Consider the following 19,243-nt stretch of genomic DNA (forward strand, 5'->3'; position numbering starts at 1 on the left):
CCTAGAGATAGCATGGAGGCAGGGCGTTTGCTTTGCATGCAGGACAGTGATTCAAATCCCAGCATCCCATATGGTCCCCCAAGCCTGCCAGGAGTGATTTCTGAGCATAGCAGAGCCAGGAATAACCCCTGCTGTTGGGTGTGGCCCAAAAACCAAAAACCAAAAAAAAGGGACAAGCTAAGTAATACTTAGATCGAGAGTTGTATCTGCAGGAGAAACTGTTTGGGGTTTTATTGGCCATACCTGGCAATGCTCAGGGGTTACCCCTGGCTCTGCTCTCAGGAATCAATCCTGGCAGGCTTGGAGCACCATACAGGATGCCAGAGATCAAACCCAGGTTGGTCACATGCAAGCACCCTACCTGCTCGGCTATCGCTCCAGCTCTGAAACTAGATTTGAGGATAGAGACTGGGTTGAATGGGGCCAGAGAGAGAGCACTGCAGTAGGGTATTTGCCTTGCATGCAGCCAACCCAGGACTAACGGTGTTTCGAACCCCGATATCCCCGATGGTCCCCCGAGCATGCCAGGAGTAACCCCTGAGCGGCACCGGGTGTGATCCAAAAACCAAAAAGAAAAAAAAAATAAAAGGAAAACAAACTGGGTGGGGATGTTAGGCACAGAGGAATAAGGATAAAAACATTTTCAGAGGAGGAATCAATCTAGCTAGTTCCTTCCATTAATTAAGTTCTTCCTCATCTACAGCTTCACAGACTGAACCATCTGCCAGATTTTGTCATGTAACTGCTACATCCTGGTTTGGTTTAATTTGGAGGGGTGGGGGACGTTTACACCCAGCAGTGCTCAGGGGCTACTCCTGGCTCTACATCCAGAAATCTGTCCTGGTGGGCTCGGGAACCATCTGGGATGCCGGGATTTGAACCACCATCCTTCTGCATGCAAGGCAAGCGGCTGCCCTATCTCCATGATATCTCTCCAGCCTCTGGTTTAACTTTTGATGGGAGAAATAAGGGTTTGAGGATCATACGTGGTCATTACTGGTGTCAGGGATGGAACCGGGGTGCCATCTGTAAAGGCAAATACCTTTCCCCTTGGGCTATTTGGTCCCACAGCCTGTTTCTTAGGTAACATGAGCACAGTTTTTCAAATACGCTTCATAAAAAGGTCAAACCCCACTTGCTGGCAAAAGCAAAAGTCAAATCCTGTGACAATCAGGCAGTTAAACACATTATCTGCAGGTTCCACACACACACACACACACACACACACACACACACACACACACACACCCTTCGTCTGAGAATCTGGTTCATTCAGAGGTCTGTTCCTTCTTTGCAAGCCCTTTTCTCATTTCCCTATTCACAGCCTGACAATGAACGCAGCAAGTAAATTCCCCTTCACTAGCAGACTGTACCAATCATGGGCCATGACCCTCACATTCAAATCTACATATCCTCTATCCAGCCCCGTCTGTCAGCATCTAGCAGTATCTCAGTCACTGAATGACAACAGAGTAACTCATTGAATAGAGATAGCATGGAGGTAGGGCATTTGCCTTACATGCAGAAGGATCATGGTTCGAATCCCAGCATCCCATATTGCTCCCCATGCCTGCCAGGAGCAATTTCTGAGCGTAGAGCTAGGAGTAACCCCTGAGCGCTGCCGGGTGTGACCCAAAAACCAAAAAAAAATCAAAAGTTTCATAAGTAGGGGGCCTGGAGAGGAAAGCACACTGGTAGGGCTTTTGCCTTAAAACGCAGCCAACCCATTGTGGACTCTGGTTCGATTCCCAGCACTCCGTAAGGTCCCCCCAGCCGATTTCTGAGCACAGAGCCAGGAATAACCCTAGCGCCACAGGGTGTGGTCCAAACAAACAAAAAAGTTTCATAAGTAGTTTCAGCATGGCTGCCTATGAAAGATGGAGAATGAGGCTGCAAAGCAAGAAGATTCCTGGGTGTGTCAAGTCAACTGATGTAGCAGGTGGGAGGAAGAAGAAATCCAGAGTAAGGGTGCTGGTTATAGGCTGTGAAGACTAAGCTGGGTTCTGGCACCCATAGGCACTGGACTGCCATCAAGTATAGAGGATCACGCAGTCAACTCCACCATGCCAACAAAATGGCAAAGAGAGCACAACTACCCATACAAGAGGGATGACTGTCTAGGGCACCATGGTGGTGCAAGCCCCTCTGGACAGCCTGACGAAGTTCTATTTCCAGATCAACCTGAAAAAAAACTCTAAAAGGAAAAACAAAACAAAAAATACTCTTAAAAGGAAAAAAGTGATGGGGGAGAGAGATGAGATGAAAGATCAGATTACAAAGGGACTTCAGGGCATTTTTTTCCCAAGGCGATGAAAAAGAAATGTCATATCTTCATTCTACAAGCACAACCATTTGCTGAAATTCAAAGCCAGCAAGGGTGAATTTAATTTAGGTGGCCAAGCCCAGGATGATTATGGCTCCATCAGTCAGCCTGAGAGCACTTCTATAAGGCTGACAGAGGCCCCAAAGAGAGACAGCACAGCGTCAGGGCGTTTGCCTTGCATGCTGCTGATTGGGTAGGGACGCCGGCATCCCAGATGGTCCCCCAGCCTGCCAGGAGCAAATTCTGAGCGCAGAGCCAGAGTAAACCCCTGAACATCGCTGGGTGTGGTCCAACAACCAACCAATCAATAAATAACAGAAACAACAACAACAAAATAAAAAGACCAGAAGGGAGCTTTTAAAATTTTGTTTGCAAAAAGAAAAAAAATTGGGGCCGGGCGGTGGCGCTAAAGGTAAGGTGCCTGCCTTGCTTGCACTAGCCTTGGACGGACCGCGGTTCGATCCCCCGGTGTCCCATATGGTCCCCCAAGCTAGGAGCAACTTCTGAGCACATAGCCAGGAGTAACCCCTGAGCGTTACCGGGTGTGGCCCAAAAACCAAAAAATAAATAAATAAATAAAAATTAAATTTTATTTGCAAACTGTTTCTTTTTAAAAAGCCTTCCCTGGGGCCAGAGCGATAGCATAGCAGTAGGGCATTTGCCTGGCATGCGGGAGGGACCAGGTTCTATCCTAGGCATCCCATATGGTCCCCCCTGTGCCTACCAGGGGTGATTTCTGAGTGCAAAGCGCCGCAGGGTGTGGCCCCCAAACCAATCAATCAATAACTTTTCTTTTTTTAAATATAAGCCTGGTTAAAAATAATAAAAGGTAAAGCAAGGTCTCATCTAGGGAGAGAGTAAAGCACAGTGTAAAAACCTTATTTCCCCAGGTATCTAGCTGGAGGGTGAAACAAAGTTGGGGTGAGGACCTGTGGTGAGGGGAGGGTGAGAACAACAACAAAAAACAACAAAAAACCCCAGCTTTCGGATAAGTCGGATGACAGCTACAGAGGGGTGCACCCCCCCCCAACCCAAGGAAGCAGTGGGGTGCAGAACTGGGGGGGAAAGGAAGGGAGGGGACGAGATTGGGAAGGGAGATCCACCTTGCTAGGCTGTTCACATCAACAGGAAACCGAATGAGAAGCTGGACTCCAATGAAGGGGCCGACCGGGGCAATTTGGGGGGATCTGCCTGGGACCCCCAAATTGAAGCTGGAGTTCCAGGAAAGGATGGATTAGGCCCAGGCAGTACGACTAGGCCCCAGGAAGGGGGCCCAGCCCTGGGTGGGTGGGGTGGGGGAAAGACAGCCAAGCCGCCCATGAACCTCAGGCTCAAGGCCAAAGCCTCGACCCGAAGGTAACCCCAAAACTTCTAGGTTGGGGGTGGCGCCTTTTGGGGGCCCCCAATCACCCCTTCTTCCTCACTGCATCCCCTCTTTTGCCTCCTCTCCCATCTGCACCCCCAAGGCCCTGGTCTTGTCTCCAGAAGCTGCTGCTGCTGAACCACATCCCATCTCCCCCAGGACCCCAGATTCTGGGGGGACCCACACTTTTGGGTCCCCAATCACTCCTCCCCCACTGCACCCCCAAGGCCCTGGTCTTGTCTTCCAGAAGCTGCGGTCCTTCAGCTGCTGCTGAACCCCATCCCATCTCCTCAGGCTCCCCGATTCTGAGGGAACCCACACTTTTGGGGGCCCCCAATCACCCCTCCTCCACTGCACTCCCTGTTTTTGCCTCCTCTCCCATCTGCACCCTCAAGGCCCTGGTCTTGCCCTCCAGAAGCTGCTGTTGCTGCTGAACCACATCCCATCTCACCCAGGCCCCCCGATTAGGGGGACCTCCACTTTTGGGGGACCCCCAATCACCCCTTCCCCCACTGCACCCCCTCTTTGGCTTCCTCTCCCATCTGCACCCCAAAACCCTGGTCTTGTCCTCCAGAAGCTGCTGCTGAATCCCATCCCATCCTCACCAGGTCCCCCGATTCGGGGGGCCCACACTTTTGGGGGGCCCCCATCACCCCTTCCCCATTGAGCCCCCTCTTTTGCCACCTCTCCCATATGCGCCCCAAAACTCTGCTCTTGTCCTCCAGAAGCTGCTGCTGCACCACATCCCATCCACCCCAGGCCCTCCGATTCTGGGGGATCCACACTCTTTGGGGGGGCGACCCCAGATCCAGGGCGCGGCGCTCCCACTCACCATCTCGGCGCTGGCAGGACCGGAAGCGGAAGTGCCAGAAAGTGCGGAAGTGGCCGCCCGCAAGGCCACGCCCACCGGCCGGCCGCGCAGGCGCAGTGCGCGCCCGGACTGGACTTCCGGGATGGACCATACGTGACTTCGGGGGGGGGAGGTGGTGTTAGCCCGCAACGTCACCACGTTTTCTCGCGAGAACTGACCCCCCACGACCGAGACTCTCACACTCAACTTTCAGCAGGCTAGAGCGTCCGCGTCTCGTTGGTTCCGGTTTTCTCTCCAACGCGGTCCAGTGGTACAGCCTGGGCTCAGGTTAGGAACCATATAAGGGCAAGGCGAGGTGGGCGTGGTGCCTACGTCACTTCCGGTCTGGCTCCCATCTTCTCCCCTACCTCTCCTACTAGCACCCCCTGGGTGCACCCCAGGCTTCTTATTGCTGCTTTGGGGGGCTGGCTTTTGGCCTCCCCATTCCCCCCTTGATCTACTGAGCTGGCCTTTGTGGGTCCCCCCTTGACCAACCCTGGGGTGTCCCTGGAGAATTAAGGGGGGGACCCTCTGAGCCAACCTTGCAGCAGCCCCCCACTTTTTTTTCTTCTGTGCCAGGCACTGTACTAGGCTCTTTCTTGGACGGGCATCATCTCCTAAGAGTCCTCTGAAGGTTCCCCTGGAAGGTAGGTATGTTTATTTGTCAGCAGATTCAGACTTAATATGCAGAAACAGGTAATTTGTGACACACACACCCATTTTGCAGATCAAAACAGGCTCACACACACACACACACACACACACACATATTTTGCAGATCAGAACAGTTTCCAACACACGCACATTTTGCAGATCAAGACAGGCTCCAAGTGTCACAGATTCAGACTTCATATGCAGAAACGGGTTATTTGTGACACACACACACATTTTGCAGATCAAAACAGGCTCCAACACACACACACACACACACACACACACACATTTTGCAGATCAGAACAGACTCCAAGTGTCACAGATTCAGACTTCATACGCAGAAACGGGAAATTTTGTCACACACACACACACACACACACACACACACACACACACACCCATTTTGCAGATCAAAACAGGCTCCACGTGTTAAGTTTTTAAGTTCAAGGCCAGTCCAGGTAGGGAGTGATGAAGTTTAGGTTGATCCCTGCTTGGCCTGCTTCTCTTTGCCTTGAGCTGTGCCACCCACTTGTAAGGGACTGAGAGAGAGACTGGCATAGAGAAAAAGAACTTTGATTCTTTTGGAATCCCAGGTTGTGGTAGTGAGTGAAGTCTCAGTTGATCCAAATTGGCCTGCCTCTCTGCCTTAAGCTGTGCTACCCACTTGTAAGGGACTGAGAGAGAGGCCTACCCTACCCCACCCCCCTGTGGCATAGAGAAGAACTTTGTCTCGTTTGGAATCCTGGGCTGTTCGGAACTTGGAGTTTGATAGAATTCAGGAGGAGTAGAAGTAAAGGAAAAGCTTTGTGGGCCTGAGAAACAGATAGGTTAAGGTGCTGGCCAGATCTGGGTTTGATCCCCCTGTTCACAGAGGGTACCCTGCCTGAGCACAGAGCCAAGAATAAGCTGTCCCCATTGCCAGGTATGGGAAGAGCAGGAGAGATAGAACTTTGTGATGCAGACTCAAAATCAGCTGGGTTCTACAGATTGAGTTTGGTTCCCCCTTATGGGATCTCAGTCTCCTTATTTGTAATTGGGCATCCTCAAGTGCCCACGCATGGAGGGCCAGGAGGAGTTTAAGGAGAAGCTAACCCAGCAGCGCCTGCCCTAGCAGGAAGGAGATGGCTCTGCAGGGGTTGTACCCCTTCCAGTGGTGACTCCCCCGCTTTTCAGCTCCACAGGCTTCTGGGGCCATGAGCGAGCTGAAGGATTGCCCCTTGCAGTTCCACGACTTCAAGTCAGTAGATCACCTGAAGGCATGTCCCCGCTACACTGCGGTGCTTGCCCGCTCCGAGGACGATGGCATCGGCATCGAGGAGTTGGACACGCTGCAGCTGGAGCTCGAGACCTTGCTGTCCTCCGCCAGCCGGCGTCTGCGGGTGCTTGAGACCGAAACACAGGTGCAAAGCTGCGGAGGGGACACCTGGCAAGTCAGAGCAGGGACTTTGAGTCTTTTCCTCTGCTGAGAAATGAGGGACAGGACTTAGGGGGATAGACCAACACTGGGGCTACCAGGCTTGTAAGAAATGCCAGGGTAAGATTCCCTGACCCCCAGTAACCCAATCTACTCCCTATGGTGTCTGCCCTTGGGGCTGTGTCCACTGCTAGAACACCTGGGAGAAGTCCTTATTTAGGCCCTAGGAAGAACTGAGGAACTGGTTTTGAACCCTGGTCCCACATCCCCAGTTTCCCCTTTTCCTAGCCCAGCCAGGAGCAACCCCTGTGCACTGCTGGGTGTGACCCCAAATAAACAGATGTATTGTAAAAATTGAGCGCATCCTGGTCTGGGGAAAGGCTCCCGTGTGCTGGCTCGCAGTGCAGGTCCAGCCCCATACCGGGCAGCATGACCCTGACCTACAGTAAACGCCCAGGACCACTGCCTCCTGGAGCATCTGCAGTAACAGGTGTGAGCATTCTAGCAGCAGTTTGATGATCATGTATGATACTGCACACAGAAAAAAAAATGGAGCGCATCGTCTGGCCCAAGTAAACAGTGGTTCTATTCTGAGTAGTAAATCCATGGGTTGGAGTGATAGCACAGCAGTAGGGCGTTTGCCTTGCATGCTGCTGACCCAGGATGGACCTGGGTTCAATCCCTGGCGTCCCATATGGTCCCCCAAGCCAGGAGCGATTTCTGAGCGCAGAACCAGGAGTAACCCTGTGCCAGATGCTGGGGAGCAGAACTGAATGATGTGGGTGTCTCCTGGCTTCCAGTAGAACAGAATCTGCCTTGAGACAGGTGCCATGCCTTTGTTTGGGATGGGTATGAAGGAGCCCAAAGGCCAGGGAGAAGAGTCAGTTTGTGTTGGCCTCAGCAGACGAACCAAATTCACTTAGGTCTTGCTGAACTGAGCCTTGTCATGCAGGATACTTACATGTAGCTTCTTAGCTGTTAAACGGGCTGAGTGAAAAGAAGAAAGCATCTTACATGTGATAATGTGGAAAGCAGACTTTCAGGGAATTGGGTCCCCTTCACCAGGTCCCGCAGGACTGTCTGCCCAAGGCCTGTTAGTGCCCTGAATGCCTGGCTTGGGGTACGCAGTGGCAAAGAGAAGACAGATAAATAGGTGGCAGTTGGATGACAAAACTCTGGGTTTTCAGGGAGGGGAGAGAGGACACCGCAAGACTTCGCTTTTCCTTTGGGGAGAGTCACCTGCCCTGTCCCTTCTCTCTCTCTCTCTCTCAGTCATGGTCTCTGTCTTCCAGATCCTCACTGACTGGCAAGATAAGAAAGGTGACCGCCGATTCCTGAAGCTGGGTCGGGACCATGAACTTGGGGTCCCCCCCAAACATGGGAAGCCCAAGAAGCAGAAACTGGAAGGGAAGGCGGGACACGGGCCGGGCCCTGGCCCTGGGCGGCCCAAATCTAAAAACGTTCAGCCCAAGATCCAGGAATATGAGTTCACTGATGACCCAGTCGATGTGCCACGGATACCCAAGAATGACGCCCCCAACAGGTTGTGGGACCAGGAACACAGTAGGGTCATGGGCTGCGGGGCACAGAGACTGGGGGACCTGGGGCTGGGCCCAGCTCACGTCTGCCCCCTTGCAGGTTCTGGGCCTCCGTCGAACCCTACTGCGCTGACATCACCAGCGAGGAGGTGCGGACGCTGGAGGAGCTGCTCAAGCCGCCTGAAGATGAGGCAGAACATTACAAGGTAGGACACTTGGCTTGGACACTTGGGCATAGAACAGGCCGCTCTGGGTATCACTTCCTGAGGTCACACCCGAGCACCATCCGGTGGCCCCTTAGAGAGTTCAGCTTCCTCCCAAAGAAGAACCCAAAGTCAGGGGTCCTCTATTTCCCATCTCTTCCACCCCACACACATTCAAACTCATTCTCAGTTTTCTCCTCTGCTGCCTCCCACCTTCCCCATCTGGCATGACCTGCACCAAAGTATCTGCCCACGCCTTGACTCCATCCCTCACCTCCATGGCCTCTCATGATGGGGCCAAGAGATAGGATAGTGAGGAGGGCATTTTCCTTGCTCGTAGTCAACCAGGGTTTGATCCCTGGCATCCCAAAATGTCCTCCAAGCCCTGCCAGGAGTGATTCCTGAATGCAGAGCCAGAAGTAACCCCCAAGCACTACGAAGTGTGACCCAAAACAAAAGGTACAGAGAAAACCAGTATGTATATGGGGCTCCAAGCTTCCCCTGTCAGTGTTACCAAGCCAGGGAGGCACTTGGGGTATAATTCCAGCTCCTTTCTTCAGTGTTCCTGGCCATATGCTTCTGTGCTGCTCTTTCAGCCTCGCTATTCTTGGTCCCCATACATCTGTCCTTGTCCACAAGCTCTCAGGCTTGGTCAGATGGCATTCCCAGCAGGCCGCCTTCTGGTTCCCCCAGCAGAAAAGCAATTTCTCTCCTCTACTTACCATCCCTTCTCAGCCTCTCGCACTATGCCAAGTAGACTTTGCAAATCAGATAGGAGACTCGATTCAAGCACCCCAAAAAGAAATCTTCTGTCCCTCCTGACGCTAAGCCATGCCTACGCCCGACCCTCACCATGGCAGTGCTACTGCTTAGCACCTTCCCTACCCTGTTGCTGGTACGTGTGTGAGTTCCCAAGTGTGTGGGCCTTTGTTTGTTTGTTTGTTTGTTTGTTTGTTTCTGGGTCATACCCGGCAGCGCTCAGGGGTTACTCCTGGCTGTGTGCTCAGAAATCGCTCCTGGCAGGCTCGGGGGATCCTATGGGATGCCGGGATTTGAACCACCGTCCTTCTGCATGCAAGGCAAACGCCCTATCTCCATGCTATCTCTCCGGCCCTGTTATGTGGGCCTTTTGCTTTCTCTGGCTGTGCACAGAGCCTTCATCTCCCATATGTCTTATCCTTCAGCCCAGAGGTGTGACAGTGTGTGTGACAGTCACTGAGTGAGAAAAGAACCAGTTGACAGTGGCCACAAGCAGGGCCCCTACTGCCCAGGCCTGACCATTTCACCGTTGGCAGCATGGGTTCTACCTACAGATTCCACCTCTGGGGAAACATTATGCCCAGCGCTGGGCCCAGGAGGACCTGCTAGAAGAACAGAAGGATGGGGCCCGAGCTGCGGCCGTAGCCGACAAGAAGAAAGGTCTGATGGGACCATTGACTGAGCTGGACACGAAAGGTAGGCCCATCCCTGCAGGCCAGCCCATCTGCCCCCACCTTGGTCAGGGCAGAGCGTGCTTCCCCCGAGCCTGCGCCCACCTGGCCCCCAACTTTGCCTGATGCAGATGTGGATGCACTGCTGAAGAAGTGTGAGGCCCAACAGGAGCAGCCAGAGGATGGGTGCCCCTTTGGTGCCTTGACACAACGCCTCCTACAGGCCCTGGTTGAGGTGAGTGCCCTACTACTGGGGCTGATGATCTGTTTCCTTTGTAGGGTGGGAAGGAACCTGCACCCTGCAGTGCCTGGGGTTGCTCTCCAGAGGCTCGGGATGTGGGGCTTGCTCTTAGCCAGCTGCTAGGGACCACACAGTGCCAGGAGTCAAACCTGTTTCTGGCCCATGGAGCCATTCCTCCCACCCCTGGTTTGAATCTGATACAGAACACATCAGATACTTAGAGCCTCTGTAGAAACAGCCCGCTTCAGTCCACAGTAAATAGCCTCTCTCAGTCCTGCTTGGTCGCCTCAAAGCCCCTCGTTTCTCCCCTCTGGCTCCTCTTTCCAAAAGGTGACCCCCTATCCCAGAAATGAGCACTGAACTTGGATAGAGACCTGAGCCACACACTAGGGCCTTTCCTATATCCTCCCACTGAAAGAAAGGATGGGGGCCCTGGAGATTGCTTGGAGTTACCCAGCTAATAAGCCAAGGCAGGATTTAGAGCCCAAGTCCTGGGTTCCTTTGTCTGTGCCCACACCCAGCATTAGAGAGATCTGTGCCTTCATGCCATGCCAACTTAGGGTCCTCTTCTGGGCCCCACGCTGCGGCTTCATTTCTCTTCGGTCACTGTTTAGATTGGGAGAGCCTGAACAGTAATAGGGCAAGTTGGGTGTTCACCTTGCATACTGACGAGTTCAATCCCTAGTACCCTAGGTTCCCCCCAAACACTTCTAAGCGTGATCCCTGAGCACTGCAGGGTCTGGCCCCCAAACAGAAGACAATGATTTAAGTTGGCCGAGCAGGATCCTAGCTGCAGTGTCCATCACTGAGACACGAGCCCTGTACTGGTCACAGCAGTGTCCCCAGTTGAGCCCTCAGACAAAGTGGAGGTAGATGGGCCTTGACTGCCTGCGGCTCTTATCTCTGATCATTTTCCACAAGGCCCTCCTGACCGGGGGAGGCGGGAACGTGTCTGTGGCTGGGTGGTGAGAAGGCCAGGCCTGCAGCCAGCTGGCCATTTCTGCTCCCGTGTACTTGGCACAATGCCTGATGCATGGAAACACCAGCCCTTACCTATTGCCAGAGGGATGCTCAGGCCCTCCATTTACAGTAGCATTGCCAGAAGAAACCTGGGGGGACCCCTGGTGTCGTCGGACAGAGGTCCATCCATTGTTCAGGCTAGGCTTGCTCTCCGGGAGGAGCCCTGGCGTCCCTGGAGCCCTGCGTGGGCTGTGCTAACAATCAAATCAAGGACTGGGCAGATAGCACAGTGGGGAGGCCCCTTGCCTTGCATGCCCAAGGCCAGCTTGATTCTTTATTCTCTAGACAGTCCTCTGAGCCTGCCAGGAGTGATCCCCGAGTACAGAGCCAGGAATCAACCCTGAACACCGCCAGTTGTGGCCCCAAATCAAAACCATAAAAAGACCAAACCAGCCTAACCCTTCGCCATTCCTGTTTGTGCTGTCACTCTTTCTCTTTGATCTCCTGTGCTCCCCGGGGACCGAAACACAATTTCTGGAGACAGTGGTTAGCATGGTTTCTCCGAGGAGGAGGGATGAGGAAGATAACGGGTCATGAAAACTATGAGCTATTGGAGAGGATTGGGGAAAGGGAAGCAGTCCAGCCACTTCTCCACTCGCTGTTTCTGTGGTCTTTCAGGAAAACATTATTTCCCCCATGGAGGACTCACCTATTCCTGACATGTCTGGGAAGGAATCGGGGGCTGATGGGGCAAGCACTTCCCCCCGCAATCAGAACAAACCCTTCAGGTGAGTGTCCTCAACTTCTCCACCCTGGGCCCTGGTTAGGAGCTTCTCTCCAACTACTTGTGTCTGCAGAGAGAGGTTGTGGGCATTTAGACCAAGCTCAGTGTCCCAGCCCATGTACAGCGGGTGACTGCCCAACCCAAGGGGCAGCATGGCTCAATCATCCTGACTCCCCCATGGTGGCATCATTGTAAATGTTAAATGTGTTAGGGGAGGGCCCGGAGAAATAGCACAGCGGTGTTTGCCTTGCAAGCAGCCGATCCAGGACCAAAGGTGGTTGGTTCGAATCCCGGTGTCCCATATGGTCCCCCGTGCCTGCCAGGAGCTATTTCTGAGCAGACAGCCAGGAGTAACCCCTGAGCATCGCCGGGTGTGGCCCAAAACCAAAAAAAAAAAAAAATGTGTTAGGGGAGTGACTTATTTTCTTTTCCTTTTTTTTGTTTTTTTGATTTTTGTTTTTGTGTTCTTGTTTTTGGGCCACACCCAGTGACGCTTAGGGGTTACTCCTGGCTATTCACTCGGAAATTGCTCCTAATTTGGGGGCCCATATGGGATGCCAGGAGATTAAACTGTGGTCTGTACTAGGTTGGAGCGTGCAAGGCAAACACCCTACCACTTGCGCCACCGCTCCGGCTCCGAGAAGTGACTTCTTGACTCACACACACACACACAAAAAATGTAAATGGGAGAGGCCAGATAATAGTATAGTGGGTAAAGCGCTTGCCTTACATGCAGCTGACTTGGGCCTATCCCCAGAATTCCATACCAGCCACCTGACCTCCACTCGGAGTGATCCCTAAGTGCAGAGGCACAAGTAAGCTTTGAGTTCCTCTGGGTATCACCCCCTCCATAAAAACAAAAAAAAGGGGGCCAGAGAGATAGCATGGAGGTAAGGCGTTTGCCTTTCATCGGTTCGAATCCCAGCGTCCCATATGGTCCCCTGTGCCTGCCAGGAGCAATTTCTGAGCATGGAGCCAGGAGTAACCCATGAGCACTGCCGGGTGTGACCCAAAAACCACAAAAAAATAAATAAATAAAAATAAAAATAACAGAATAGGGTAGGGAAGGTTTGTGGAGGCACATTCTGAGAGGAACATGTTGTTTCTACTAATGATACATTTACTTATCTGCCTGGGAGGAAAAACTAAAGAAATACATAATATCGGGTTCTAGAGAGCACTTGAAGGCCACCAGCCTAGGTTCAATCCCCCCAACACCTGTATGCTACACCCAGCCTCACCAGAAGTAATCTCTGAGCATAGAGCCAGGAGTGACTTTTATTATTTCATAATTTTCTTTTTTGTTTTTGTTTTTGGGTCACACCTTGGAGCAGTCAAGGGTTACTCCTGGCTCTATGCTCAGAAATCGCTCCTGGCAGGCTCAGGGGACCATATGGGATGTCGGGATTCGAACCACCGACCTTCTGCATGCAAGGCAAACACCTTACCTCCATGCTATCTCTTCGGCCCCTCATAATAAATTTTCTTTTTTTTTTTTTTTTTTTGTTTTGGTTTTTGGCCACACCCATTGACGCTCAGTCTATGCACTCAGAAATCGTTCCTAGCTTGGGGAGAACCATATGGGACGCTGGGGGATTGAACCTCGGTCCATCCTAGGCTAATGCTTGCAAAGCAGATAGATGCTTTACCGCTAGCACGACCACTCTGGCTCCTCATAATAAAATTATTTAAATAAAGTCATAAAAATGCACATACCAAGCCAAACTTGGTGCCTTCTGACAAACTAGATGCAATCATCTCCCTGGCAGTGGGCCCTTCCTGGCCTTGCCCTGCAGTTGTGTGTGGCAAGGCGAGTCACGTGTGTTCCCTGCAGGCCACCCCATGCCCTCTGGCCATGTCTGAGAACCTTCTCTCGCTGCCCCCCACAGCGTGCCACACACCAAGTCGCTGGAGAGCCGCATCAAGGAGGAACTGATCGCCCAGGGCCTGCTGGAGTCCGAGGACCGCCCGGCAGAGGACTCAGAAGACGAGGTCCTGGCTGAGCTGCGCAAGCGGCAGGCAGAGCTGAAGGCGCTCTCGGCACACAACCGCACAAAGAAGCATGACCTGCTGCGGTGAGTGTAGCCGGGTGGCCGAGGCCACTGCCAGAGGCTGGGTCAAAGCTGGACGCCCACACTGTGACGCTGAGGTGACTGTCCCCACCAGGAGTTTGAGCACAGGGCCCAGAGGAGCCTCTTCCGTATTCATGCCACAGACACCAGGATTGACTGGTTGTGCCTGCTTTGAGATCAGCTCCAAGCATTAACTTTCAAACCTGCGCTCTCCCATTGATTCATGCCCCCCCAGATCCCTCTAAGCTTGAGTTTTTGTTGAGGGCTGGCAGGGGCCACATCCTGCTGGCTGGTTCAGAGGGACTACAGTGCTGGGGACTGACCCCAGACCTAGCTAGTGCAGAGGACGTACTTCACTCCTTGAACTATCTGCAGAGCCGTAATCAATTTTGGAGGCACAGGCAGTAGTGCTTAGGACTATGCCCAGCTTGTTTCTTGTCTTCTCCCAGCAGTACTGGGATGACCATTACGGCGCTGGGTGTTGAATCTGGACCCTCTGTGTACAAAGCTTTTTTTGAGCTCTTCCTCCAGCCCCCTCCTTGTCCATGGTTTGTTGGTTGGCTTGCTTGTGAGGTTATTTTTGTTTTTGGTTTGCTTATTTATTTTAGGGCCACACCCAGTGATACTCACAGGTTACTCCTGGCTTTGCACTCAGGAATCATTCCTGGCTGGTTCAGAGAATCATATGGGGTGTTGGGGGTGGAACCTAGGCCAGCCACATATAAGGCAAACCCTTCCATGCCTGTGCTTGCTTCCTTCCCTTCCTTCCTTCCTTCCTTCCTTCCTTCCTTCCTTCCTTCCTTCCTTCCTTCCTTCCTTCCTTCCTTCCTTCCTTCCTTCCTTCCTTCCTTTCCTTCCTTCCTTCCTTCCTTCCTTCCTTCCTTCCTTCCTTCCTTCCTTCCTTCCTTCCTTCCTTCCTTCCTTCCTTCCTTCCTTCCTTCTTTCCATCCTTCCTACCTTCCTTCCTTCCTTCTTTCCATCCTTCCTACCTTCCTTCCTTCCTTTTTTCCATCCTTCCTACCTTCCTTCCTTCCCTTCCCTCCCTCCTTCCTTTATTAAAGTCATTGGGGCCAGAGAGATAGCATGGAGCTAAGGCATTTGCCTTGCATGCAAACGCACGGTGGTTTGAATCCCAGCATCCCATATGGTCCCCCGAGTCTGCCGGGGTGATTTCTGAGCATAGAGCAAGGAGTAGCCCCTGAGCACTGCTGGGTATGACCCAAAAAAAAAACAAACAAACAAAAAACAAATAAAGTCGTATTAGGGATTTTAAAATGCAGAATCTGAAAGCAGAACTGGAAACACCACAACGTCCTTTGCCTAGTCTTAGCTTTTTTTTTTTTTTGATTGGGGTAGTGGGATGGAAGGGGTTGTTTCCAGCAGTACTCAGGAACTACTCCTGACTCTGCTTGAATCAGACCTAAGCCTCCTGCCCTTGACTTTACATTTTGAGTAGTATCCGCCTTCCCTGGTGGTGAAGAGTGTCACAGCTCATTCATCCGTCTCAGGAGTTGCTCAGCAGTGACATCTGAAGGGAGATCTGGGAGTAACCATCCCTTTGTGGGTTCACAGAGAAGCCCTAAAAAAGCATTCTTTTATCTTGGGGTGCCTTGGCTGGCCTTTGTTTCCCCTCACTCCCAGGGCCAGCTTTGCAGCCCCATTCGACACACATGGGGCTAGCAAGCCACTGTGGATGAAGGGCAGAAGAGGCATGGGGCAGCAGTAGAGAGGGCACTGGGTATACAAGGCAACCTTCCACTGACTCGCCTCTATTGCCTGAGGATAGGTAGGGATCTCTAACCTCCAAGGAGGTAGAGGCCAGGAGTCCATCCTGAAGGTTGCAGAACTGGGGGCCAGGCTGGGGCTGAATTTAGAGCCTTCCGGTCGACCTTCTTCTGAAGAGCAAGAAATGGGGAAGGGGCACGGCAGAGGCACGCAGGGGAGAAGTTCAGGGAAGGCACCAGGGAAGAAAGAGGTCCTGTCAGTAGGTATTGGGTGTGTTCCAGAACCAGGGGTGGCCTTGCTGATGTACTACCACCCCCCCCCAATAATTCGTAGGTGTTTTTGTTTTGTTTGAGTTGGGCCCGGAGAGATAGCACAGTGGTGTTTGCCTTGCAAGCAGCCGATCCAGGACCAAAGGTGATTGGTTGTTTTATGTTTGTTTTTGATCCATACCCAATGGCGCTCAGGGTTTACTCCTGGCTCTGTGCTCAGGAATCACTCCTGGCAGGCTCGGGGGACCATATGGGATGCCAGGAATCGAACTGGGGGTCCATCCAGGGTTGAACACGTACAAAACAAACACCCTACTGCTGTGTTATCACCCTGGCCCCCTCAATATTTTTGTTTGTTTGTTTGTTCTTGGTTTTGGTTTTTGGGCCACACCCGGCGGTGCTCAGGGGTTACTCCTGGCTGTCTGCTCAGAAATAGCTCCTGGCAGGCACAGGGGACCATATGGGACACCGAGATTCGAACCAACCACCTTAGGTCCTGGATCGGCGCTTGCAAGGCAAACGCCGCTGTCCTATCTCTCCGGGCCCCCCCTCAATAATTCTTACATATTTTCACCAAATATCATTTGGGATTGCTGGAGAGAGAATGCACTTGCAAAGTCCATTACTTGCAAAGTAAGGCTTTTGCAAGGGGGGAAGCCTAGAGGTGGTTCCCAGTGCTCTTTGGTCCCCTGAACCACAACAGGAAACGGCAACTGCCAGCAGAGCTGAAAGTAACTTCCAGAGGGTGACCCGAAACAACAGAAGCACAAAATTATTTGCTTTCCTTCCCTGGTGGCTCCCTGCACTCGGGGTGCGGTGCTGACTGGCGGGTATCCATCCCACCTCCTTGCACCTCCTCCTCTCACTATAGCCAAGGAAACAAGCCTGCCCACCACTGTTGCTAGGAGGTTTTCTGAACTGAGACCCACTCAGAGCCCCGTGTACCCCGCATCTCACTGAAGGCACAAGAGTCACTGACAGGGGGGCCCTTTCCCAATCTGCCCATTTGCTCCCTGCAGGCTGGCGAAGGAGGAGGTGAGTCGGCAGGAACTAAGGCAGCGGGTCCGCATGGCAGACAACGAGGTCATGGACGCCTTCCGCAAGATCATGGCAGCCCGGCAGAAAAAGCGAACCCCCACCAAGAAGGAGAAGGACCAGGCCTGGAAGACGCTGAAAGAGCGGGAGAGCATCCTGAAACTGCTGGACGGATAGTCCATATTCCTGCCACCAACAGATCTTAGCAGGTGGCCAGCAGGAGCCCACTTCCCTCTGGGGGAGCCCCCTGAAGCCCTGGTCTGTGGCTGCCCCTCACTGTCCAGTAGCGACAGCGCCTCGAGTCGAGGCCCTTTCCTGAGGTCTCTTAACCTGACTGTATGCCCCAGTTGTGGGCACCCCTCCTGGGCCGGCCTTGGGGTTCCTCCGTCTCTGCTTGGTCTCCAAGATGAGGAGCTTCATTTCTGGGCCTTCCTCCTCTTCCACCTTCTCCCCGCCCCCCACCCCCCCTTCCCCCCCCCCCCCCCCCCAGGACTTCTCCCCTGCGGTTTTTGTAAAGTGCAAACTCAAGAGTGAAGTGACTGCTGTGGTTTTTAAAAAGCACCCAGAATCTTTGAATGTCTGTTATTGGTGGGAGGAGAGCGGAACCCGTATGGGTAGCAGAGGCCCCGAGGCGTCCACTCAGTGGCTAGAACCCAGAACTTATCCAGGGGGGACTTCATGAGATATGTAGGTGGCATAGCAGCCCAGCGACGTGGAAAACTGTTGGCTCCTGCTTGTGCATCTGCATGAGCTTATCTTCAAGGTTCTTTTTGTTTTGTTTTTGTTTTTTTGTTTTGGGGCCACACCCGGCGATGCTCAGAGGTAGGTTACTCCTGGCTGTCTGCTCAGAAATGGCTCCTGGCAGGCACAGGGGACCATATGGGACACTGGGATTCGAATCAACCACCTTTGGTCCTGATCGGTTGCTTGCAAGGCAAATGCCGCTGTGCTATCTCTCCGGGCCCATCTTCAAGGTTCTTGGCTAGCAACTCTATAGCCTTCTGGGTGGGGTTCCCCACTCTGCTGCCCACTCTGCCCACTTTCACAGCGAGCAAGTTCCCCTCCCGTGTGAAGTAGCGAGCAGCAGGCAAAGGTACTGTCTGGCCTGGCCCGAGATGTTGCAGGAAGTGCCCCCACTTCAGTGCCTGAGTCATTCACTGAGGAAATGACCAGTAAGCTTACACAGTGTAAGTGGAAAGGAGAGGAGGGGTGAACCCCAAAGAAGACCTAATGGGAAGAGGGAAATGGGTGCCAGACTGGCCAGCGGCAGTCTGACACAGCCTGACAAACAAGGTTCAGGGAGATGGAGGCCAACACGCCTGTGTGATTTTCCAGATTAGTCAGACCCAGAGAAAAAAATGTGCAATTTGGGGGACGGAATGAAAGCACAGCAGTAAGACATTTGCCTTAATACCCAGATGACCTGGGACAGACCCAGGTTCAATCCCCAGCATCCCTTGTGGTTTCCCTGAGCCTGCCAGGAGCAATTTCTGAGCGCACAGCCAGGAGTAGTAACCCCTGAGCACTGCTTGGAGTGACCTCCCCCCAAAAATGTGCAATTTACTGCGGGAAGGTTGAGGTCACATGGAGGAAGGGCAGCAAAGATTCCTTGAGCAAGTGACCCATGAACCTAGCCATGAAAAATGGTGGCCCAGGGGCCAGAGAGATGGCACAGTGGTAGGGCGTTTGCCTTGCAAGCGGCCGATCCGGGACTGACTTGGTTCAAATCCCGGCATCCCCTATGGTCCCCTGTGCCTGCCAGTCTGAGTGCAGAGTCAGGAGTAACCCCTGAGCACGGCTGGGTGTGGCCCAGAAACCAATCAATCAAAATTTAAAAGAAAAAAAAAGAAAGGTGCAGATTGTAAGTATGGATTCCAGGCTCTTCCTTCCTTAGTGTTAGAACCTTCTTAAGAAACAGTCCAGAGGAGAAGGATTCCACCAGATCTCATGATCTACCTTGGACCAATCACTTATGTTAGCCCTTAACCCACAAAGACACCTCTGGGCTCATTTTCTTTGGAGTTTTGTATTTTGCCTTCAGGGAGGACAGCTGAGCTCCTGGATCACAATAAGTGCAGTGTTGGGTAGCTGTGGGTTTTTTTTGGGGGGGGCGGGGGTCACACCCGGCAGCACTCAGGGGTTACTCCTGGCTCTAAGCTCAGAAATCACTCCTGGCAGGCTTGGGGGACCATATGGGTGCCGGGATTCGAACCAATGACATTCTGCATGAAAGGCAAATGCCTTACCTCCATGCTTTCTCTTCGACCCCGTGGCTGTGATTTTTCAGTGACTCACTTGCCCTTGTTTGTTTAACCCCTGCTCAGAAAAAAAAAAAAAAAATCCACTAGTAACTTCACTCTTTTAACGAATGGAGGTAAGAGC

General features: G+C 52.7%; 2 protein-coding genes and 1 non-coding gene across 3 annotated transcripts in view; 2 read left to right on the plus strand and 1 right to left on the minus strand.

Moving 5' to 3' along the window:
* The window catches only part of FANCD2 (FA complementation group D2), a 1,230,368-nt gene that overhangs the window by 1,197,759 nt on the left and 13,366 nt on the right, over positions 1–19,243 (minus strand). The window lies entirely within an intron of this gene.
* TADA3 (transcriptional adaptor 3) lies at positions 4,970–17,396 on the plus strand. Its single transcript, XM_049766292.1, has 9 exons — positions 4,970–5,183; positions 6,364–6,590; positions 7,897–8,147; positions 8,243–8,348; positions 9,659–9,800; positions 9,907–10,010; positions 11,655–11,764; positions 13,650–13,835; positions 16,846–17,396. The coding sequence occupies exons 2-9, from the start codon at positions 6,384–6,386 to the stop codon at positions 17,036–17,038; spliced, it is 1,299 nt and encodes a 432-aa protein (XP_049622249.1). The 5' UTR covers positions 4,970–5,183; positions 6,364–6,383; the 3' UTR covers positions 17,039–17,396.
* Positions 6,970–7,147, plus strand: LOC125998439 (small Cajal body-specific RNA 16). The gene has a single exon (XR_007492007.1). It is a non-coding gene; the product is annotated as a small Cajal body-specific RNA 16 (non-coding RNA).

The sequence above is a fragment of the Suncus etruscus genome, chromosome 20, assembly GCF_024139225.1.
Source record: "Suncus etruscus isolate mSunEtr1 chromosome 20, mSunEtr1.pri.cur, whole genome shotgun sequence".
Lineage (NCBI taxonomy): Eukaryota > Metazoa > Chordata > Mammalia > Eulipotyphla > Soricidae > Suncus > Suncus etruscus.